Source organism: Phoca vitulina, unplaced genomic scaffold (genome assembly GCF_004348235.1).
Source record: "Phoca vitulina isolate PV1807 unplaced genomic scaffold, GSC_HSeal_1.0 scaffold20, whole genome shotgun sequence".
Taxonomy (NCBI): Eukaryota; Metazoa; Chordata; class Mammalia; order Carnivora; family Phocidae; genus Phoca; species Phoca vitulina.
In genome coordinates, this window is record NW_022589723.1 from 28,202,788 (window position 1) to 28,227,931 (window position 25,144).

At 34.1% G+C, this 25,144-nt stretch overlaps 1 protein-coding gene across 3 annotated transcripts in view; it reads right to left on the minus strand.

Moving 5' to 3' along the window:
* Positions 1-25,144, minus strand: part of VPS13C (vacuolar protein sorting 13 homolog C) — a 175,009-nt gene that overhangs the window by 148,158 nt on the left and 1,707 nt on the right. For 2 of the 3 annotated variants that reach the window (XM_032417690.1, XM_032417692.1), the window contains exons 2-6: positions 16,199-16,242; positions 13,281-13,323; positions 10,411-10,506; positions 8,907-9,008; positions 4,436-4,498 (exon numbers count right to left, since the gene is read on the minus strand). In XM_032417690.1, the coding sequence (XP_032273581.1) occupies positions 4,436-4,498; positions 8,907-9,008; positions 10,411-10,506; positions 13,281-13,323; positions 16,199-16,242 (348 nt within the window). The remainder of the gene's footprint in view (positions 1-4,435; positions 4,499-8,906; positions 9,009-10,410; positions 10,507-13,280; positions 13,324-16,198; positions 16,243-25,144) is intronic. The other variant, XM_032417691.1, reaches the window with a different exon arrangement.

Sequence of the window (25,144 nt, forward strand, 5' to 3'; positions counted from 1 at the left end):
ATAAAACTTTCAGGGAAAGGTTTTCATAAGTATATGGTAGGGACACAGGAACACAAATGAAATGAATGGGCAGGTTGCTGACAGATGACTTCCTCTGGATGATACACCTCACACGCAAAATCCTTTAATGAGTTAAGGATACAAAGAACACCAAAAGGGCAAAAAATGTACACTGAACTGTACTGGAAATTGGCTTAATAATTAATTCCTTTAAAACCTCATCCTCTTTTATTTGGCACTACCTCACTTTCATGGCATTAAACAATACCCAAGTTACAAACCTTTACATTTAACTTCCTACTAGACGTCATCTCTAGCCTGCACACCAGGTGGTCTCTGTATGGTTTCCCCTGCCTCCAGTCTCCACTCTACCTCCTACTAAACATCCTTCTGTAGTGCCACCAGACTGATACCTTCTAAAATACCATTCACAGCCTGTTAATCCCCTGCTTGAAATTCTTTTAAAGGCTCTCTGCAGCCTGGCAGATAAAATGAAAAAGTGTTTGCATGACACAAAGGTCTTTTCATGACCTAACCCCTAACTCCCTGTACTGTTCTATCTCCTCTACTCATCCTTGCACTGGACACTTCAGAAACACTATCCGTAATTTCCACAACAAGCCTAACTTTCTAATGGCTAAGGCTTCTCTCTCTACGTATAGATCATTCTCTGAACTTCAGCTGCCTTCCCTGAAGTTCTTCACCAGGCAAATTGCCAGGAGGCTCCCAAATCTCAGGTCTGCAAGAGCCTGTCTGAAGCTTTCTTCAACTATTTCAAGCAGCTCCAGGGCCATCTACCTCTGCACTTTATATAGACTTCCACTAAGCAGTGATTATACTGAAATTGAAATGTCTGTACAACTGTCTTGTCACCAGGCAGGAGGCTTCATTAGGACAAGAATTATCCAGTATCTGGGCACAAAGCACATGATATGCATCTGTTCAAATGAATCAAAAAATCCACATCTGAACATTATAATAAAATATATAAGTTCAGTTCATGTTATATATATAGTATTTGATAGAATATACATAAAATTTGGCTTGAAATTTCAAAATTGTTCTCCCTTGATATTTTAAAGCAAATTGTCCTGCCACTATAAAAACTAAGAACCAAATCCTGGATTTCAACAATAAAACCCTGAGTTTCAAGAAGAAAATATTTAATAAAGACATAAAGAATCTGGACTTTGCTATTACCAGTATTTCTTGCCATAATGATGGTCTTTTTCATTCATAAATTAAACATTTAGAGAAAGACTGAGTTTTCAAAGAAATATCACTTGAAAAGAAACAAGAAAGCCAGAGTAGCCCTGAAAACCATCCCAGTTGGCTAGAACAGCTTTCAGAAACAGGTTCAGCTGCCTGGGTTTAGATTGTACCATAACTCACTCTTCTTACCTGACCTTCTATTATCTTTCTGGCTTCACAACTGTTTTAGCCCCTTGTTCCATCTTTGATCTCAATGTTACATGTACCATGTTTTAAAACTCTCCAAATAGTTTCAAAATCTAATCTGACTGCCACACAGTTCTTTAGAGAAAGTTTCTATTTAACCTGATGAATACTAAATTTATGATTCTGTATCACTCTCTAAATTAGTCCTCAAATATTTTGGTCTCATGACACCTTTAACACACTTACTTGAGAACCCTAAAAAGTTTTTTATTAGTGTGGGTTACAATTATTGATATTTACCATATTGGAAATCAAAATGGAGAAATTTTAAAAATATTTATTAATTCATATTTTTAAAAACATTATGTAAAAAAATAAAATAAAAAACATGTGATAGCACTGATAACACATATTTATGAAAATAACCATATTTTCCAAACAAAGGGTTGTAGTAAAAAGAGTAGCATTGTTTTACATTCTTACAAATCTCTTTAATGTCTGGCTTGGCAGAAGACAGCTAGATTCACCTATCTCCTTCTGCCTTTGGTCTGTTGAAATGTTGTTTAGATTGAAGCACATGAAGAAAATCTGACCTAACTACAGATATGTAATAAAAAAGGGAAGAACATCCTCATGGTCTTTTCATGTAATTATGGATACTATACCCAAACTCAACAAGTGGTAATTTCTTAAAGGTTAGTTGCATTTTGGAATCTGAAACTTTATCAATAATTTTTTCATACGAATTAAAATCAATTGGCCTACCTTACACTTTAAGGACCTTTGACACATACCTGATTTTTTATCATGCATTGGTAATATGGAAATATCACTTCATTGAATTATGCAGATCTTCTCAATGTTGAGTGATTTCATTATTTAATATCAAAAATCACATTTGTATCACCACTAATCTCATCATAAAAGTCTTTAAGTACTGGGAAGCTGCCAAGCTCCAGGTGGCAAATAAAAGTTTTCCAAAATTCTAATTTTTGCTCAAAAGCTAAAAAATCTTATCACTGGCAACAAACATCATCAGTTGTTTTTTCTTGAAGTTGTTTTGTTGAAGTATCTACCAAACACCCAAATCTGAATAATAGTCTGTCAATCACTCTTCATGTAAAATGGTTTTCCAGGAAAAAAAAAAAAAAAAGCAACTAGTTCATAATTCAATTCAAATAACGCACAGGTATTTTTCCTTGAGACAACTATCCTACTTAAGTGCTTAATACCTATTTCCTCCTTTGTAACACGAAATATTAAAGACATACTCAAGAGCTTAAGTTTATTAAAATTAAATTTTTCCTATTCCATCAAGAATATTCTTAAGTAAAATTGGTGCTCTTTTTCTTTTGTTTCATCTTATTTTTTACTGTGAGTACACTGAACAATGCAATGGCTGGCTGCCAGTAACGTTCGGTGCCACTGCCCTGAGTCATGCTAAGGCAGCCACAACTTTACCCAATGTTGCCTATGCACCGGCAGCTCCAGCGGCGGCACAGTGAAAAATCACGTATTATTTTAGCATTATTATGAAAATAGTTTTGACGTTTTGAGAGACATGCTCTGGAAAAATTTTTTAAATGACATCAAATAAGGAAGGAATACACATTCAGCAAGTAAAAAGATGAAATGATCTGAGTCTACATTAAGTCCTAGCCAAATGAATCAAGATATCATCAACAAAATTAACTGTTCTCATTTCAGAATCACCAAATTCTAGGCCCAGATTTTTATCCAGGTTAATGCAGTGTTTTTAAAGAAATAAACTCTGAATTAATTAGGTTTTCCTTTATAGTGACCACTGTCTGTTTGGATTTTTTTTGGGGGGGGGGGTTGTTTGTTTTTACCACCAATGTTACCCAGTGATTTTTGTTATGACTTGAATGGGCCACTGGAATTCATTTGTACCTTGGAGGCAGATTCCTCCTAGGAATATCAGAAAATACTGCCCTAGCAGACGGCAGAAAGTTGGTCTAATTATAACAAAATTAAACACTGAGCCATGAGTATTTCCAGACTATCTTTTATATTAAATAATAACTGTAAGACAAATTAACATAGTCAGTTACACTTGCTAAAGGGGCAGATTTTATTAAAAGAGAAACGCCTTTCAGGGTAATTTCACTCATTGCTGTGAAATTTGCCATGCAAATTCTTCTTCCATTTGTCAAATGAACCTAAATATTAAAGAAGCTTCTAGCTGCAGAAGTAATTCTAACATAATGCTTATTGTTTACATTTCTAGTACAGACCCCACTTGCCACCTAATCAAAACAAATTATAAGTGTGACTAAGTTAATATAATAAACTCCTATAAAGTTATAGAAAATATAATCAAATACATCAAATCATTTTATATAATATCAGAATTATTATTTTAATGTACTTGTATGTATTAAATTCCCTACCATATAAAAAAATCCTATTATAAATCCTAAAGCAGTCAGCCTTCAAATCTGCCTTTTGTGAAGCCTCAAATTTCAATATGCTGTATAAGACAATAGTCCACATGTGCCTCTGGAGCTCCTACAGAGATAAAGCAAATCAGGAAGGATATGAAGAACCCCAGAGGAACACTTCTTATCAAGGCTCTAAATAAAGTCTCACTCACTAAAAAAGGTTCCATTTTATTGCTTTTTACAAGTGTGAAAACCACTGCTATAGAGAGGAATTGACTGAGAAACTACTACACTACAGAACCAAAGTCAGAAAGACAGTCTAGATTTGAAAGTTATCTATATATCAAACTGTAAGCTTCACAAGGGCAGTAGATCATATTTGCTTCACCCCATGAATATTCAGCATCCAGCACAGTGCTTTCCACAAGAAGACACTAAATAGTATAGTGAATGAACAAATGGCTACAGAAGGTTGGGAAACAGAAATGATGGTAAAAGAGAAAAACATGAATTACATTTCCATATTTTCTAAAAAAAAAAAATGGCATATCATCAAATGGGCTCCACTAAAAGCTCAAGAGTAGATAGGAATATAATTTTTATATAGCTAAATATAATGAACCATGCATACCCACCAGGCTTGATGTCCTTGTAAACAAAGCTTTCAAAGCCATATATGAACTCCCCTGAATGTGCGCCTGCATCCGCATGGCAGCAATAACCAGAATGCAAAGCATTTAAGAGACACCTTAATTTCACAGGTAAAACATGTCTAAACTTAATTCAAAGACTGAGAAATCACGTAACAGACGTAACAGACAAGTAAAATGTGGCGACACCAGAACAATCTATTTCTAAGGAACTATTTCCATTAGTTCAACATACAAACTTTATTATCATATTATAACAAAATTTTCTAATAATTAAAATTATAACAATTAATAATTACAAATTAAGCAAGGCAGACAAATATCAATTATGGCTAAGGTCTCAACAAATTATTTGAAATTTTCAAAAAGAGCAAAAATCTGCTATTTTGGTTCCCTTTCTGCCCACTGTTTTGCCCATTTGCAGAATGAAATATTGCTGTGATATTTACACTAACTTCAGAGTTAGCTTTAGTCTGATCTGTTCCCTTTAGATACACTTTCTGAATCCTTTCTTATCCATTCTTGTTAGTGATGGCTACATAGCACTCTCCTCCATTTCCCTCCTCACATACTGCCCAGACACGAAGGCAAGTTTAACCTTCCGAAAACACAACTTTGACGACATCACTCCTGGATTTTTAAAGAAAGAAAAAGGAAAACTTACTACTGACTCTCTCACTGGTTACAGATGAAAGTCCACTATAACACAAAACTAAAAATATAGGATCTAGATAGAGCCAGAGTAGGTTCAAATTATAGCTCTATCATTTTCTAGCTGTGTGACTTAGGACAAGTTATTTAACTTGCAGCTTTCTCAACTGTAAAATGGGAACAATAATAGCCTTATATCATAGACTTATGACTATTAAATGAGTCAATATATCTGAAGCATTTTGAAGAGTGACTGACAAATAATAAATGCTCAATAAATGTTGGCTGCTATCATTGTCATAACGATCACCATTATCACCATCATGGCATTCAAATCTCTTAAAATTGACCTAAACTCAGCTTTTCAACCTACATCTAATTACATTCCATCAAACTCCCAAATTCTTAGCTATTCCCCATACTTGTTCTATACTTCCTTCTCTTTACTGTCCCCTCTACCTAGAAGACCCTCTCTCCTTTTCTGAAAACTCATCTTTTAGACATAGCTGAAATGTTTATCTTCATAGTGTCTGTCCTGATCTCTTTGGCTTAATGTGGTATGTTCACTCTCTTACCACTCTTATGTGTACCACTTTGATGAGACTCAACACTTTTTCCTGTTTAAGATTGATTATGCACATTTCTTATTTCTCCTCTAAAATGTAAGGTTTTTGACAGCAGGATTCACAGGTTTTCTAATTTTTAGGTTTCCAACAATGTGTTGAGCAGATTGGCATCAGACTTCTCAAAAGTACCTGGAAACTAAACAATACTGCCTTCAAAATTCTAATTTTAAACCTAGCATTCTATCTCCAGCCAAATAAAACAAGTGCTTAAGTAAACAAAGACTTTCAGACTTGAAAGGGTTTTAACAATTATATCCAATGTATCCTTTCTTCAAAGCTACTAGATACGCTTTAGCAAAGCAAAGTAACAAAGAACAAAAGGCAAAGGACCCAGGAAACAATGAATTTAACACAGAAGAGGGATGAAGACCAATCCTAGGATGACAACTGTGCAGCCGGACTGAAAAAACAACCATTTCAATGGTCGATCTCCAAGAGAAAAATGGGTCCAGGGAGGGGACCAATAGGTGGATAGGGGCAATTGGAAAGTAACACTGATAGTCATATAACAGATTTCACATAGCAAGGGAAAAGAATTAAAGGTAAATTTACACAGAAAATAAAGCAAATGAAAAAGAAGCATTTACAAATTCAAGAAAAACAAAAGGTTGCATAAGAAAGGAAATATAATCTAGTACATTTGACCTATACAGTGAACAATTACAGTCATAGTAATGTAAATTTTGACTAGTAATTGGCCAAAAATTATGATATAACCATATTATGAGGAGAGAGGGGAATTTAGAGTGAAAGGAGATGGTAAGAGAAGTAAACTCCTTGACTACCATAACAGGAAATCCTAGATAATACCTTACATTAATAGATTAGATAATGACAGAACATTAATATATCTAAAACCATGGTTCCCTTTAAGGAATGGGTCTAAAGGGTAAAGAAGAGTGGAACAGGAGACTGGCATGTTTCATCAGAAGTCTTTTTGGCAAAGCTATTTGATTTTAAAGTGTGTGTATATATCACTTAGATAAATACAGAATATATAGGATTTGGGAATCTTTGGCCTCACTAGGAATTTCCTCTTTCCCTTTACTTTATAATAGCCTTTCCAGGAAAATAAACTCACTACAATAAGATAAAAGAAGAAAAACATCAAGAAGTTTATTTTTACAGTTGCCAAACTGTTTAGAAATGAACTCATTTATATTTCAATTTTATTTTTTCCCACATGATTGTGGGCAGCACTGTATTTTTTTTTTTTAATTTTTTTTATTGTTATGTTAATCCCCATACATTACATCATTAGTTTTAGATACAGTGTTCCATGATTCATTGTTTGTGCATAACACCCAGTGCTCCATGCAGAACGAGCAGCACTGTATTTTACCAAATGAAACAAATTAAGTAAAAATACTTTTTTAAAGCAGATTAGCATGATGATTTTGTTTTCAATTTTATCATCTGCTGCTTGGGGCTGAATCACTTTCTCTCCTTCTCTGAGTCTCTATACATGTGTCATGGTACCTTTGTGCTTTTAAAACCAAGAAATAATTGGGAAAAAAATAAGCCTCAAAAATAAAGTATGGTATTAAGTAATAATTATTAATAATGATGAAATGCAGGGCATCTATGACCAGGGTGTCTTTTATCATTCGTACAAATAATAATACATGAAAATGTGACCGATATTCATAGAAACTAGAAAAACAATTATATGCAGTCAAGATAATTAAATTTACTGCAATTAAAAAAAACAATATCAACATATATCCCAATTATCCCATATATCCCAATTCATTTATTTTTTTAAGATACTATTTTTAAGTAATCTCTACATCCAACATGGGGCTTGAATCCACAACCCCAAGATCAAGAGTCACATGTTCTACCAATTGAGCCAGTCAGGCACCCAGAATTCATCTCTTTTATACTCAAAACATTTTTCTGAAAAATCTAAGATAATAATGTTAAAACTGAGTATCACTTTCTGAATTTTAGTTCTATCCCAGCAAAACCTAAATTTTATCACCCACGAAGCTACAATGTAATTATTATACAAGCCTAATAGTCCTAGTTACACAAACTTAGTGCCACAGATGTTCAGCCCTTATAAATATATCAAGTCATCCTTAACAGCCTCTCTGCCAGGCCTAAACATATAAATTGCCTAAGCATTAAAGACCCAGGAGTCAAAATTTCATAGGTACTCAATATAAAACATATAGCATGTTATCATTTGCCAATTAAGCTATAAACTACTAGAACAGGAGAGACTATACATGCTTTTTCTTACAGTTCACTGTTAACACGAAAATATTTTTAAATAATCACAGTTATTTCCATCCAAAAATTTAAAAAAAGAGGAATTTGGGGTTTGTTTCTGAAAAGGAAAAATATAACTTAATTTTGTATACACATAATAAATTATATGTTTATAATTATGCTATCTTATACATATATTATGATACATTTTATTGTATGTATCAATTTATCTAAATATATATCAATATGCCTACTGATGAATATGTATCATTAAATACAGTGTGTTGGGGTGCCTGGGTGGCTCAGTCGTTAAGCGTCTGCCTTCGGCTCAGGTCATGATCCCAGGGTCCTGGGATCGAGCCCCGCATTGGGCTCCCTGCTCCGTGGGGGGCCTGCTTCTCCTTCTCCCACTCCCCCTGCTTGTGTTCCTGTTCTCACTATCTCTCTCTCTCTCTGTTAACAAATAAATAAAAGCTTTAAAAAATAAATAAATAAATAAATAAATAAATACAGTGTGTTAAAAAATATACTTAATCTGACCTGTATCAAGAAAGAAATGAAATTCTAGTGCTCTCCAAGTCTTTCTCCTCATTTTATGGTACTATTTCCACATATACTAATTAACAAAAAGTGAATAAAAGTGAATAATCACACGGAATTGTCATAAAACAAAACCATTTTCATCTTGCTTTATTTAGCACACAAAAGTAATAGAAAAAAGAATACCGTTTTCATAAAAATACAGATTCTTAAACTGCATATCTCAATATTTTGAGATACGATTTTAAAAGAATATTCTTTCTTTGGAACTACAACTTATGGAGGCTTATGAAAGCATCCTCTCTACAGTGCATTAAATATATCTAAAATATAGCTATATGTAAGTTTATCTAAAACATAAACATATTGTATCGCTTCTTGGTCTTTTGGCTAAGATCATATAAAACATAAACATATTGTACCTTTCTCCGCTGCTTTTTGGAGGGCTTCTTCAATTCGGGATAGCTCTTTCTGTTTAGTATCTTGCAAGGATTTTTCTTCTTTTTCAGCATCATATTTAATACCTAAAAATATATAGTTAGCTCACACACTAGGAAATACAATTATTAAATAAAGAGGAAAAGTTCAACATCATGATGATTGTGTATTTATACTGTAAGTCTTGTAAGCCATTTTTTTTTGTAACTCAAAAGAACTGCATTCTTTAAATTAGTTTTACAAAAAGTTTAAACATAAATAAATGATTCCTATTTACTTACAAAGCTTTTATCAAAACAGGAGGGAAAGAAAAGAATTAAAGTGAGAGAGGAAGAAAGGAAAAACGTTAAGAGGGGGAGAGAGTGAGTAGAAAGGTGAAAGGGAGAAACAGAAGGAAGGCAGAAAATATAACAGATAATTTCCAGTTATTTTGTCTGAAGGGTAAAATTTTGAGTAACTATAAAAAATATGTAACATCCAGTACTAGCTGGTATCAATACAGATTAATAAAAAGACTTTCAGAAAGTAATTTAAGAATATGTATCAACAATCAGAAAATATATATTTCCTTTTTATCTAGAAATCTCATTTTTGATAATGTATCCTAAGGAAATAACACAAAAGAACAAAAAAAGGTATCTATAAGAATGAGGTGTTTATAATGTTCAATCTAAGAGTCCAAAAGAGTAGGCAGCTCACAATGAAATATCATACAGCCTTTCAAAATTACCACTATCACATATCAAAAATATATACATTAAGTAAAAAAACAGATCCATATAATGTGACAAATGCTGTATCAAATCAAATATGTATATAGTAAAAAATGGAAAGCAAAATATAAAAATAAAAATTTTGTTTGCTTTATGGTTGGGAAAACAAGTAATTCTTCCCTAAAATATCCAAACTTTTCTTCACATTATATTGTTCTTATAACTGAAAAAACAGTTATAACAAAATATATTGCCTAAATAAACACTACTGCTTTACATACAACATTCATTAAAAATTAAAACACTTTTATTTACGATGAAAAAAAATTACGTATTTCACACATTTTGAATGCACATACACTCAAAATCAGAAGCAACAAAATAGAGAAAAAAAATTTCCGGACTTTAAATCTGTAGATTAGCACATTAGTACTTTTTAAAAACTTACTTCATTTCATTCTCCAAAAGTAAATTATTTAATGCATCTCAAACTTAAAATGAAGACTTAGTTGCAAAATAATTATTCACAGAGAAGAGAATAAATTTAACAAACGGTTGGAATTATTCCTTCCAACAACATAAAAATATTTTATGTACAACTGTGGCAATATATATGTGTATATAGGTAAAAAGTATGTATATTTGTGCATATATGCACATGATCAGTTTATTTAAAGTATCTTCTATTTTATTAAACATATTAAAATATTTAACCAAGGTAACAACTTAATTTCACTACGCTGTTGCTGAATGGTTATAACCTAAAACAACATACTTGCTCCAGGGACAACGAGCAGGTATAGTCCCTCTAGGGTCGCAATAACTGCTTCTCCATAAAGGTTCTTCCAAGGAATCTTCAAAGTTAATTTATCTAAAAAAACATAATTTCAATCTTTAACTCTTATTTGGGCTGCTCCAGAAGATACACACTTCCCACTTTCCATTTAGAGAAAAAGTATAACAAAACCCTTCACACATGGTATGTATATCACTCAGAAAAAAATGAAAAAACTCCCAACACTGAAGTTTGCAAAGATCTCTTCCATATTAATTACTATTAGAAGTAACTATTCATACTGTGCTTTATACTTTTCCAACTTTCTGATATCATTTCATTTGATATTCCCAACATATATAATGATATAAGCTATCATTTCAATTTTGAAAATAGGAAACTTACTTCCAGAGAACTTAAATAAATTACGTAAGTCTACCTAAGTCATCAGTGTGGATGCCAGAGTGACTCAACTACTTATATCACCAGAATCACTGGCACCTTTAAATAAAAATGCCCGAAGTTCAAAGAACTGTTTAACAGCATAAGATGCAGAAGAGGAAATAAAATAACGCCATGTAAGGGAGCATATTTTGATTCACCTGCATGGCTTATGTAGGTAAACTAGTTTTACCTGGGAATCTATTCCCAGGGTTAAAATCGCAAATTATTTCTCCATTTAAATTTTACTTTTCTTCTGTTTATAAACCTGTTGAGTTTCCAAAATAGCTTCCATGTCAGGGGAGTCTAGAGGTAATGCCATTTCTAAGTCTAATGACTTTATAGTGAGAACCACCTATATTTATAACAGATACTGTTACATATGTAGCTAACTCATCAACTCCTAAAAAGTTGATTTGAGGGGTGCCTGGTGGCTCAGTCGGTTGACCATCTAACTCTTGATTTCCACTCAGGTCATGATCTCAGAGTCCTGAGATCAAGCTCTGCAATAGGCTCCATGCTGGGCACAGAGTCTGCTCAAGATTCTTTCTCCCCTACCCCCTACCCCCTTTTACCCCTCCCCCTGCTCACATGCACATTGTCTCTCTCTCTCTCAAATAATAAAATCTTAAAAAAAAAAAAAAGTTGATTTGATTGCCTTTATGGTATGAGACTGAAAAAGCTGGAAATGCCCCTTTAACTGTAGCATACCAAAAAAGGGACTGTCTGTCCCTTATACCTTTTCTTCTCTCCATTTACCCTAACTCATTATCCTCCCATCCTTCATTATCCTGAATTCCACTGGAATTAAGTTAGTTATATCACTGCCTACCATTTATAGAATAGGAAACTTTTTAATCTTTAAGTAAAAGGATAACCAAAGAACACCCACAAATATGTCTAGCTCTTAGAAAACCAAAACTTTCTTGAGCTTACTTAGCCACACTGACTTTACAGGTTAGGTGTAATATCTTAACCTAAGAGAAATTTAACTAATATAAATGCTCCATAAACCAAAAAAGGGATAAATATTTTTTAAACAATATGCTTTTCATCCTTATACGTAAAGGGTCAGTGAGTAACCCTGAAGGGAGTCATTAAATTCTTATAATACTTTAAAAGAAAAAAGAACAAATTCTGAAACATTAGCAAACCTCTTCTAAAATATAAACCTAGTTCTAATAACATAATGAATAATGTAAAAGTTCTTTAGTTAAATATAACTCATCCAGTACCCTAGAAACGCAATTTTAATACTATGTCCTAAAATTGGATCTAACTTCTCTGAAGACAAACATATATTCATCCTTGCTTCTCCCACAGCTACCTACGTAGTCTCACACATAACAATGTATGCATAAATATCTCAAAGGTAAAAGGATGAATGAATGGCTTTAGCTTTACTCTAGGATTTCAATTAAGCATGCAGGACCACAATACTTCTAGATACCACCACAGCTAAATATTACCACTTCACACAGCACAAGGCTCTGTATAACAGACAAACGAAAAAGATAACGCATGCCCTAGCGATGCTTTCAATCTAAGGGAGTGTCTCCTGTTTCAAGAGACAGAAACATAAAAACGTTACTTTATATTAAAAGGAACACGTATAGGTGATATAAAGTAGACTCAAACAGAAGTTTTCAAGTAATCACTAAGAGATGCTAGAAGAATGAAAGACAACGTCTTCCTTGAATACAAAATAAATGAAGCAGGAAAGCCACGTGGTGAAGTAGCAGGGTGATGGAAGTGGAAGGAATGATGGTGGCATAAGTGAAAATTCTAAAGTAACAGCAAATTGTCTAGGGCTGTAAATTAAATTTTTAAAAAAGTAAAAATCAGGTAATACGGAGCAGCTAAGAGGACTTCACGGGTTAACATTCTATTAAAAAATTTCTTCAAAAAAGATGAAGGTTTAGCTATGGATGATCTTAGTGTAAGAGTTTAGCTGCAAAGACTTTCTACTTACCAAGACATATCCTCTATACCACGCTGCTGCATAATATAGCAAGTGAAATGATTGAACAAAACATGAGGGAAATACGCTACACTTAAATTTTATTCACTAGAGCTTTGCAAATTAAATTATACTACTTTCACATATAAAGAAAAAGCATACAGAATTTAGATATCAATTTTGAAAATCAAGATATATTTTGTGTAGTAAAACCAAAGCCTAAAATGTATCATTGCAGTTCAAACATCCTTCCATTTTAGAGGGTAATTTTCTACCCTTTCATCAGAAAGTTTGAAGTATTTATGTATGACATACAATATATATTAGGCCCAGAGCTCCAAAAGCTCTAACCAACATAAGCCAAAACCTCTCACATTTTTGTTCAAGCTAAAAAATCTTTTAGATTAAATAACACCGGAAAAATAAAAAACTAAAAGGATTAAGAATAACTCAAGTGAAGAGTACTTACCAATTTGGCCAGCTTTGACTTTAAAAGGAACATCCAACTCACTCTTCGAAAGAAAGAAAAAAATTTAAGAGACATCTTAAATTATTAAGCTCCCCCAAAATCACCTTTATATCATCATTTAAATACACAATCTTCTCGAAGGAAAAACATGAAACAAATTTTCTGTATCTGAGTAACTCAGGACATCCTAAAAAAAAGAGTTTCTATTGACTTAAATTTGACTTTGAGGAAAGAATTCACAAGAGAAACAAAACTATAACTAGGGACGATAGGAAAAGAGTTTGTAGCTAAAGAAAGTAATTGGATAAACTGGATATTGTTTTAATAAACCAAACCAAGACAGATGGAAATGCCATGAACTTTTAAAATAATGATAGACACTGCTTATCTAAAATACTAGAATAGGAAAAGGAAGAGTCCTTTCACAAAAATTAGTTGAAAACAATAACTGAACAACTATTTTCACTCAAATAAAACATTTGGTAAATAAACAAAAGAATCTTAAAAGGAAAGGGAGAGTCTCCACTTATTATTTACCAAATTAGCATTTACTTTAGATTAAGTTACTACTAACAGGTACCAATCATTAATAAAAATAAACTTTCACTTATTTGGATTCCAAACCACTAGAAAGTACAAATAACTTTTTTATTCACAGAGTACTAAACAATAATTGATATTCACAATGATCACTTGAGTCTTTAGAATTACTAAAAATTAAACCAATCAGAATAGCCTTTTTGTTAGATGTACCTTAGTACATACTAATACTATCAACGTGGTGACTGAAATATAGTACTTTAGGTAACAATTAACTAAAATAATCAATTTACCCAATCATCTGATCACTCAAGCATTCTAGGTGAACAGGAATTAAACATAATACTGATCTTTTTGTAGACCAAAAAACAAAATTCCTCTCTGGTGGTAAGAGAGCAGCTCTATATGCAGGTGGCAGCAGCAAGCTGGGGTAGGGAGGGATGCATTCAAGGGCATTCATATAATACTTTATGTTATGCAAGATACAAACTCTAAACTACACACTTCTAAAAGTTTGGGCTCATGCTCACTTCGATCCTCATGAAATAATTTTTCACCAAAAATAAATGTAAAGAACCCATATTCAAAGTAAAACCTCACCAATCTAATTTAATCGGGGAAAGGAGGCTATAGTTTGAATTAATGGAGAATATTAATTACAAAATAATTTATTATATTTAACTATAACCCAAATTCAAACTAGGCTAACACAGAGTTCAATTTGTCTCTTAAGTATGTTAGATATATATCCTCTCACCGTAATTTTATTTATACTTCTTTCCTTCTAAAATATTTTCCTAAAAAGGGAAAAAATAACCTTTACTCCAATCTCCAGCAAAAGAGTCTTAAGTTCTAAATTTTGGGGTAAAATTTAAAAAGTTGTAGCATCCTATATAAATAAAGGAAGGGAAAGAAAATTTAAATATTTTGAGTGCCCACTACTTGCCAGGCTCTACTTCTGATCTTATTCAAGCCACAAAAGCACAGACATACTATATTATCTTGTATTATTAACTCCAATTTAAAAACGATTAAACTGATGCTCACAGAAACTAAGAAACGTGCCAAAAGTCACACAGCTGGTAAAAGGGCAGAGCTAGCACTGAAACCCAGGTCTGCCTCACTCCAAGATCCATGCCCTTTCCACCATGCCTGCCAAGTCGTTTTTATTTTTATTTTTTATTTTTTTTTAAAGATTTTATTTATTTATTTGAGAGAGAGAATGAGAGAGAGAGAACACATGAGAGGGGATAGGGTCAGAGGACGAAGCAGACTCCCTGCCGAGCAGGGAGCCCGATGCGGGACTCGATCCAGGGACTCCAGGATCATAACCTGAGCCGAAGGCAGTCGCTTAACCAACTGAGCCACCCAGGCGCCCCCAAGTTGTTTTTAGTAGAACAAAATCAGTTGTTATTCCTCGTGACAAAGTCCTATTCCGAGGATCTTCCATATCCAAAACTGGCTTCCCTGAGACCAATCATGTGAGCACTTTGGGTATAAGACTCTCCTTAATTACACAGTTCATCATCATGTAGAAATCCAACCAGAAGTCAATGCTAGGATTATAAAACATACTGTAGTTTGTTAGAAATCTGACCTATTAATTAAAGAATAAACTCATTCTGAGGCACCTGTGTGGTTCAGTGGGTTAAGAGTCTGACTTTTGATTTTGGCTCAGGTCATGGTCTCAGGGTTCTGAGACTGAGCCCTGCATCAGGCTCCATGCTCAGCACACAGTCTGCTTGGGATTCACCTTCTCCCTCTACCTCTGCTCCCCCCACTCTTCACATGTGTGCGCTCTTGCTCACTTTCTCTCTCTCTCAAATAAATAAAATCTAAAAAAAAAAAAGAATAAACTCATTCTTAAGTGACTTCATAAAATCAAATTTAAGTCCAATAGGCTAAAGCCTAACAGGGAGGGAGGGGAAGTAGGGGATGGAGCACGAGAATCCAAAAAAATCTACTCGACCTGTTAATATCACCATAATATTATAAGGCTGGACTGTCAAGGTATTTCCAAAAATATAATTATTCATTTGATAAATTGTTAAAATCAAATTCTTATTTACCAAAAAAATATGTAAAGATAATTCTGGAGAAAATTATTTAAAGTAAGACAAATGTCTACTACAATGCTATTCAGTCAAATTAAGTCAAGGAAAAACATTCCACTTTCCAAGAAATACCATTTTGATCAACAGGGGAAAAAAATCCAAATTTTTAATCTCAGATTTTCCTATAGCAGACAGTTCAACAAGTAATCCTTCTCTGAGTAACTCAATCACTTTATCTGGTACCTGATACCAGATACCAAGTAACCAAGAATTTCTGAGAGCTTACCAAATTAACTGAGTAATCAACATAGTTTGAAAACTTACCAGAGCATTTTCTTTTATCTGTAGGTTATCTAAAGCCACATTACCTTTAGAAAAAAAGGAGGGAAAATATGAAGTTAAAACACCAATTAGTGTAACCTGTCATAATGCAGTACCAAACACTATGACACTATGCTAAGTGCTAAGAAGACAAGAGGTAAGCAAAGAAAACTTCAAGAACTTAAGCAGCTACTAACACAAAGAGGTGCTATATATGTAAGTGATAGTATATATATATAGGTTAGCCCAATACAAAAGAAATTACAAAATACTTAAAATGACTAACATTCAAGTAGACAATGAGTAAGAATTTGGAGACTCTCAGACTAAAGAACTCTAGAACCAAAGAAAATATCTATCATTTTGAATGATTAAGCTAAAAACCTCAAAAAACAAAAAACAAAAAACAGATGACTATTAGAACAGATCAATTATACTGCAACCCAGGATTCTCTCCTTAATTAAGGTATCAATGAACATTTTCTACAGGAATATAATGTTGGTCTTTTGAAACTCCAAACATGCTACCTTCCCAATGATTATTGTTTATGGTTCTAAAGTTACTTTTTTTTAAAGTAAACTCTACACCCCAATGTGGGGCTTGAATTCATGACCCCAGGATCAAGAGTCACATGCTCTACCAACTGAGCCAGCCAGGCGCCCCTATGGTTCTAATGTTAACTAGTCCAATTCTTCTTAAATCTATTTAAAGCCATCATGATACTATTACATGACTCCAGTTTTAAACACTGTACTTATATTTGTTGATATATTATACTTAAATATTCTTGCTTACATAAAAACCTAACCAAAAGAAAGTTTCCATTTCACTTAAATTCTCTAAAAGTTAATAAAACTATCATTTCAATATTAAATGCAAGCATTGAGTTATTCAGTTATATATTTACTTACTCACTCATGACACATTTATATTTTTAAAAATACTATACTTTCTATGCTATCCATAAATATTTTTCAATCAAGTAATTTTTCCCCTCACAGTATTTTGGAATGAATTAAAAAGAATATTTAATTCTATTATGCCATCGTTAGGATGTACTTTTCCCCAGATCTCGGATTTTTTTCAAACAAAAAACCCCTCCTATGAGTTAGGTGCTGAAAAGAGAGAGATGATAAGAACAACATCCCTGCTATTACGGAGCTTACAGCCTAGCAAAGGAGACCAAATTTCTGAAATTTTGGAAATATTCTAGTGGCATTCCGGGAGAAGAGTGCACAGATGCAAAGAAGGAGACACCTAACTGCCTAGGGAGATCAAGAACTTCCCACCAAAATGTAGGCTAGAAGGCCAAAGAAATATTTACCAGCTGGATAAGAAAAGAGGGCAAATACACGTGCATGAGTAAAACACATTTTAGAAACCACATGTGGTTTGGTGTAGCTAAAGGGTGTGAGAAAAGGATAGGAGATAAAGTCAGAAAGGTTGGCAGGAGCCAGACTAACAAAGAGTTTTTAGCATGAAAAGTTCAGACTGGTCACAACACAGAGATGAAATACGTATAATAGGGATGACAAAATCAAAGCTTTATTTTAGAACCATTACTCTGCTCTTCTAAGAAATAACCATGGATCTGTCCAAACAATTTAGCTACAAGGATATTGTAGTACTTGTTATAAGGGCAGAAAGAATGGATGAATAGGAACAAAGGAGGGAGGGTGGAGGGAGGGAGAACCTAAAGAACTAAATGTCCAAGAAGAAGGCATAAATCATAATACATCTATAATATAGAGCAAAAAATTAGATGTGGGAAAATATTCACAGAATATTAAGTTTTTAAAAAAAAGGGCAAAGAATGCCCAGATTGATCCAATCTGATATAATTTAAAGAGTATATACGCACACATACAAAGAAAACAACTGGAAGACTAGACACCATAATGATCAGAGTAGTTATTTCCATATAATAAAGTTCATTTGCTATACATATATTTTAAATTTTCTAAAATAAACTGTTGAACCTGCAAAAAATGAGAGGAGGTAAGAAGTCTCACAAAAGGGAAGAAAATACTATCAGCATTATAATAGGAAGAAATGGAAAGAATATAGGCAGTCAAGCAGCTTCTACAATACACTCAAGAGAAGGGGGGTCTGGGTGGCTCAGTCCATTAAGCATCTGACTCTTGATTTCTGCTCATGTCAGGATCTCAGGGTCCTGAGATCAAGCCCATGTCACCTGGCGTCGCCCCATGTTGCCCAGGAGTCTGCTTAAGATTCTCCCTCCTTCTCCCTCTGCCCCTCTTCCTGCTCACGCATGCTCTCTCTAAAAAAAAAAAAAAAAAAAAGCAAGCAAGCAAGCAAGAAAAAGAAAAAGAAAAATACACTAAAGAGAAATTAAAACCTGAAATAGTAACTTCAGGGTCAAAGAGGCAGAGTCAGAGTAAGAAGTTATTTTATAGGTAGAACTGACAAGATGATATTACAGACCAAATGCAGGGATAATAAAAGTAGCTGTGGAAAACAGACATGTGTTCTGGAATTGGAAAAGAAATCCTTAACAAGTATTATGTGTAAAAATTACATAAAAAGGAAAAATATTCCTGGATTTAATTCCATCAGATGATGAATTATAAATAATTACAACTGGGGACTCGATTCAAGCCAAAAGAAGTGAACTGCACAGATGTTAGTACATATTTGAAGCAATCCAAACTAGTTTAACAAGATCTAAGGCCCATATAGAGACTTGCAAACTTGCTCATGAATTTGGATTGCTCGACCCAGTGATCCTCACTCATGGGTCAAGTGTCACCAAGAGTGCTCATAAATAATCTGCATTAGATATGAAGTAATTTTTTAACAATTATTAAGACACTAACATAATGTGTGTAAAAATATGACTGCGCTTATAAAAAGTGGACTGTTTCTAGCACAGTGGCACTCTGATTCTTTAACGAATAGATGGTATTTAAAGGTGAAATACTGAAAACTACCAATACGGCTAACAGAGTTAAACAAGTATACTTAGAAAGTCAGACAAAGAGATAATAATAGTGATTACTGCTAACAGGATTAAGGATTTTTTTAATTAATATTTTTCAGTATTTGCTAGTTTTTATAAAAATCAAATATGATTATGTTAAAATTATACAAATTTTAATAAGAACGGAAAACAAAACAAAGGTAAATTCTAATGTCAATAGGACCTCAACATATTTTATATACATTCCTCCTACATCTAATATCTACCTTACTTACAAGACACATAAAAAAAAAAATCTTATTTCTGCTTAGAGTCTAGCAAACAAATGCATACTTCCTCTCTGAAAAACGTGAATGCTATCTAACAAACAGTAAATATAACAATGAAATAAGAATGACACATTCTATAAGTTATTTGCACTGAAAGAGGAGCCACTAGCCATAATACAAAGAAAAGGGGAGGAATAGCAGCATATTACAGATTAACACCAGGGTAAAAGTGCATTCATTCAACCAGTAGCCAAGTACTTTATCTAGGTAAGGCACCGTGCTAACAGGTACTCTTCCACTAAACTGCATGCCTTTCTGTAGATATATATGCAGGAACTGAATTGTCTATATCCTCAGAATGTCAGAAATTCTGTTTATGTAAAAAATAATTTATAAGACTAAGAATAAAGCTGACCCCCTCCTAAATATCAACCATTTTATATTTAACTGAATACTAAGGAAAAAGGTAGTATTTAATCTCCTGTTTCTAGTTCAAGATAACATAATAATCCCATATATAAGCAAATAACTTTATTGCTATAGCCAGATCACAGGGCTAAGAACAGAGGCCACAGAAAGTTCCTGAAAATCCGGAGGTAGGGTAAATATTTGTGTCAAAACTTAAAAAAACAAACAAGAAAAAGAATGAATAATAATTGGAGATAGATAAACTAGATAAACTTAACACTGCCAGCAAGGAGGGCCCTAAAGCCAATCCCACAATCCGGTGTCTCTAATCCCATGGAGAAGTTCCATGGAGACCATGGTGATAGACAAGTAAGGAAGTTCTATGAAGTGATTTCCTTTTATGATGGACTGAGAGGCCTAAAGGATGAGAGTAAGCAGTAAGGGCAGTCTGTTTCAGAAGAGGTTTCTCATTCTCACCTTATGATTCTCAGTAATAAACTAGAGACATTTTGATGAGCACACATAGCTGGGGAGTCACATATAAAGTTTCAAAGTTAATCTTAAAGATTGATTGATTTTTTTTCAAGAGAGAGAGCGCACACACAAGTAGGGGGAGGGGCAGAGGGAGAAGCAGAATCCCCACTGAGCAGGGAGCCAGAAGCGGGACTCCATCCCAGGACCCTAGGATCATGACCAGAGTCGATTGTAGACACCCAACCGACTGAGCCACCCAGGCACCCCAAAGTTAATCTTAAAGGGTATTTTCAGAAGTACCTTAAAGGGTAAATCCTGGATCAAAATTTATCTAATAATCTTTACTAATGAACCACAAGATGAAAATGATGGTAAATCCATTAAATTAGCAAATGATGCCAAAGTAAGCAGAGTTGGAGTCATCTCAAAAAAAATACAATAGAAAAAGAAATGGTTGCTAAATTACAGAAAAAAACCAAGTTAGTACATTTATGAATACAAATGAAATGGTACTGGCATAATACGGAACAAGCCTAAATCCAAGAATAGCTTCTAAAACACATAAGAGCCTACAAAATAAAGAAACATAGTACTGATGTTAAATACCTCCAGTCAGAAATAATCTATTTGAACTTTCACAGAAGTTTAGCTATACCTTTCTCATGGTACTTAACTATATAAATCCCCAACCTGATTATAAACTCCTTACTGATTCTCCTCATAGTAGGTGCTCAGTAAACACTGACATAACTGATTTAGAATGCATATTACACTGGGGTAGGACGACTACAATAAGAAGATAAAATCATTCTATTTTAGAAAATACTTTCTGAGCTATAACCTTTCTTGATCCTCACCAGCCTTCTAATGAAGGAGACAGGACACAGAAACTCAGGCACAGGGAGGCTAAATGACTGGCCTAAGGACACTATGTCAATCTAGTAAGTGGTAGAGCCAGGGCTCAAATTTACTGATGCCCAGTGTTTTGCTCAGAACATCACACTGGCTCCCAAAGAGCAGAGCAGTTCTACTTCTGAAGATAATTCTATCTCCCTTGTGGAGAAAAAAAATGCCATACATTGAGAGGCCTGTGTAGTTGGTGGATCCACTTTTGGTCTTTGCATTTTAAGAGTGTGAAAAAAATCCAAAACCAAAAGGGAAACTAAAATCAGTAAAACTAACAAGGACAAAGCCAGTAAGTAAAGATAGAGTCAAGGTTTATGTTAGGAGGATTATCAGAAGAAAGAATAGTGCCACAGTGGAAACCACAGAAGCAGGGGATGGCATTGCAAAATGACCACTTTAGTACTTTTCAAAAACCTACGTTTTTCCAAAAACAAAAGACAGAAATTCTTAAGTTATAACTATTCAGAACCATAAAGATCTTTAAACCTACTTCCCTCTCACTTTGCATATGAAAAAAAAAATGAAGCCTAAAGAGATCAGGTGGTTTATCTAAGATCATACAATTAATGTGTAGAGGAGCTAATAAAACCTATGTCTCCTGACTCCTGGTCAATGTTCTTTTTTTTTTTTTTTAAGATTTTATTTATTTATTTGACAGAGAGAGAGATAGCGAGAACAGGAACACAAGCAGAGGGAGTGGGAGAGCGAGAAGCAGGCTTCCTGCCGAGCAGGGAGCCCGATGTGGGACTCGATCCCAGGACCCTGGGATCATGACCTGAGCCGAAGGCAGACGCTTAACGACTGAGCCACCCAGGCGCCCCTCCTGGTCAATGTTCCTAACATAAAACAGAGACTAATTCAAAACTGTGTTTAAAAACAAAACAAAACCAAAAAAAAAAAGCCCAACAAACAAAAATGCCATACCTTACTCCATGAAACTAGTTTTGCATATTGTAAAATAAAAAAAGAATATACAGTGCTATATATTTGTTTTGTTTCCTTTATGTATCACAGACTCATTATTTATTTGAAAGTATATCAAAATACTGAGACATACTCATTCTCTAAAAAAGTGAGCTAAAGTAAATGACTGAAGTTTTTTAAAGAATAAATCAAATTATTTTAATAACCATTGCTTTAGTAAAGAATACTGAAGAAACTATTGTAGCAATTCACTTCAATTGAACTTTTCCATTCAACCCAAATTAACTAATTTAGTTAACGCAGACTCCTTTTTCTTTTAGGTTTTATTTAAGTAATCCCTACACCTCACGTGGGCCTTGAAATCTCAACCTCAAGATCAAGAGTAACACAGGCTCCTCCACGGCTCCCTCCTCCAACTGAGCCAGGGAGGCACCTCCCACAGACTCCCTTTAATAGTTCACAGAGACTTTGTTGTGGGAGACATCAGGAGAGGAAACAATTGACTATTACTCTTTCCATTTCCCTATTGAAACAGGAAGTCTTGGCAAAGAAAGGTGGAAAGCTGCCCGATTACCAACGAACTTTCTCCCTTTCAGGAACATTTCAGGGATCTCATAATAGTGAGGATTTCTTATTCTTTCCTAGCGAAATGGTTATCAAACCACCAACTTCCAGTTTTATTTCTGGAAAAGGGGTGGATTTTTAATTTATGATGCCTTTAAAAGTGTGGTAAGGTATTTTCAATTTAAGTTTTTAAGCATTGCTTTGATAATTAACTGGGCCTAAAGATATATTAGAATATTGAACTTTTTGTTATTTCTTTTACATGCTACTACTTCCTGATATCATTTTCCATTTTTACCAACATGATACCTTTCAATCAGTTAAGACATGTTTCTCTCTTAAATTATAAATTTCATGAGGCATATACATCCTCTAAGTCCTTTTTCACCTCTTACTATAATGTGTTCAGCACCCAGAAGTTCTCTTAAAAACGCATAAGACAATCTCAATATTCTCCTTAGAATAGAGTTTCTCAACAAACATTTTCAGCTGGATAATTCTTTGTTGTGGGGAGCTGTCCTGTGCATTGCAGAATGTAGCAGTATGCCTAGGGTCTACCCATTAGATCCCAGTAGCACACCTCTACTATTCAGTGCGACAACCAAAAATGTCTCAGACATTGCCAAATATTCCTTTGGGGCAAAGTCATTTTCAGTTGAAAATCACTGCTTTAGCCTAGTCAAATATTCCAGTTATTCCAGTTCCAAACTAAGTATCAATTTAGTTTTCCATTTGTTTCTAAAAAATAGTAAGATCAGCCCTGTGACATTTTTACAGGTTGAATTCTTTTCTCAGGATGTGAAAAGAATTTTTTTAAAGATTTTATTTATTTGTCAGAGAGAGAGAGAGAGAGAGTGCACAAGCAGGGGAAGTGGCAGGCAGACAGAGAGAAGCAGGCTCCCCGCTGAGCAAGGAGCCTGTTGTGTCCCGGGATCATGACCTGAGCCCAAGGCAGACGCTTAACCAACTGAACTACCCAGGCATCCCAGGATGTGAAAATTTAACAACAAAAAAAATGGAAACAGCCAAACTCTATTTACTAAAACAAATAGTTTTCAAATAAGAATATATAAAATTTTCAATTCTTTATAAAATCTGTCAATATCATGGATGTCATAAATATCAGCTATTTCATTAATATACCCCTAAAAGGTATATTATACCTTTTACCATAAAAGGTTAAAGATACATTTCTTCAGGAATATTTTCAGAGAAGAAAAATAGTTCACATATCTTGCCTTTCTTTTTTAATGGGAGAATCAGTGTCATAAAGAAAATATATTGAGGGCGCCTGGGGGGCTCAGTTGGTTAAGCGACTGCCTTCGGCTCAGGTCATGATCCTGGAGTCCCAGGATCGAGTCCCGCATCGGGCTACCTGCTCAGCAGGGAGTCTGCTTCTCCCTCTCCTGCTCCCCCCTATTGTGCTCTTTCTCTCTCTCACTCTCTCTCTCAAATAAATAAATAAAATCTTTAAAAAAAAAAAAAGAAAAAAAAAAGAAAATATATTGAATAATATCTATAGAACCTTCCTTTATAACAACCACAAAAATAAAAGGTGGCAAAACTTCATAGAAGCAGAAATGTAGGCTGATAAAGCTGAGGGAATCCCAGATTAGACTTCTAATGGATACAGTTCCTGAAAGAAAGTTTATTTTCCGAGGCCTATTATAAAATTGATGTTTGCCACCGGCAGCATACCTCATTCTAAAAAAAAGAAAATGAGATGAAAGAAAATAAAGTTTCTTTTCCTCAAGTCCACCAAAAAAGAGAGGAATAAATGACATAATATTGTGGCATTTTAATTTCAGATGTGAAAAAGTTCAAAATCCCCAGGCAGCATACTTCACAATTTCATAGTAAAAACATGTACAATTAAAATCACAGAGTACTGGCACTGGAAGGACCTTCAGATGGTACCTATTCCAACTCCCAATTTTAAAGAAAAAGGAAAGTAAGATTTGGTAGAGAAGAAATCTTTGAATATACCCATAAACTTCCTTTAAAAAAAATCTGACGCAAATAGGGCACAGTGTTTTAACTTGCTAGGTGATTCTGAGTAGTGACTGTGTAGGAATATTATATTAATCTGGTATGACTTTTTTTCTTTTAAAGTTTAAATCAAGATGAAACTAACAAGGAGGAAGGTTAGTGGTTTGTCCAACACAACAACCTAGAATCCACGTTTCCTAAATCCTAGCCCAGTGCTTTTTCAGATTTCAAACAATGTTTACAGACTAGAGGGGCGCCTGGGTGGCTCAGTCGGTTAAGTGTCTGCCTTTGAATCAGGTCAGGATCCTGGATTCCCAGGATCTAGCCACGCATGGGGCTCCTTGCTCAGCGCAGAGCCTGCTTCTCCCTCTGCCCCTCACCCTGCTTGTGCTCTCTCTCACTATCTCAAATAAATAAAAATCTTAAAAAATAATAATGTTTACAGACTACAGAAGGAATAATTTGTATTCAAC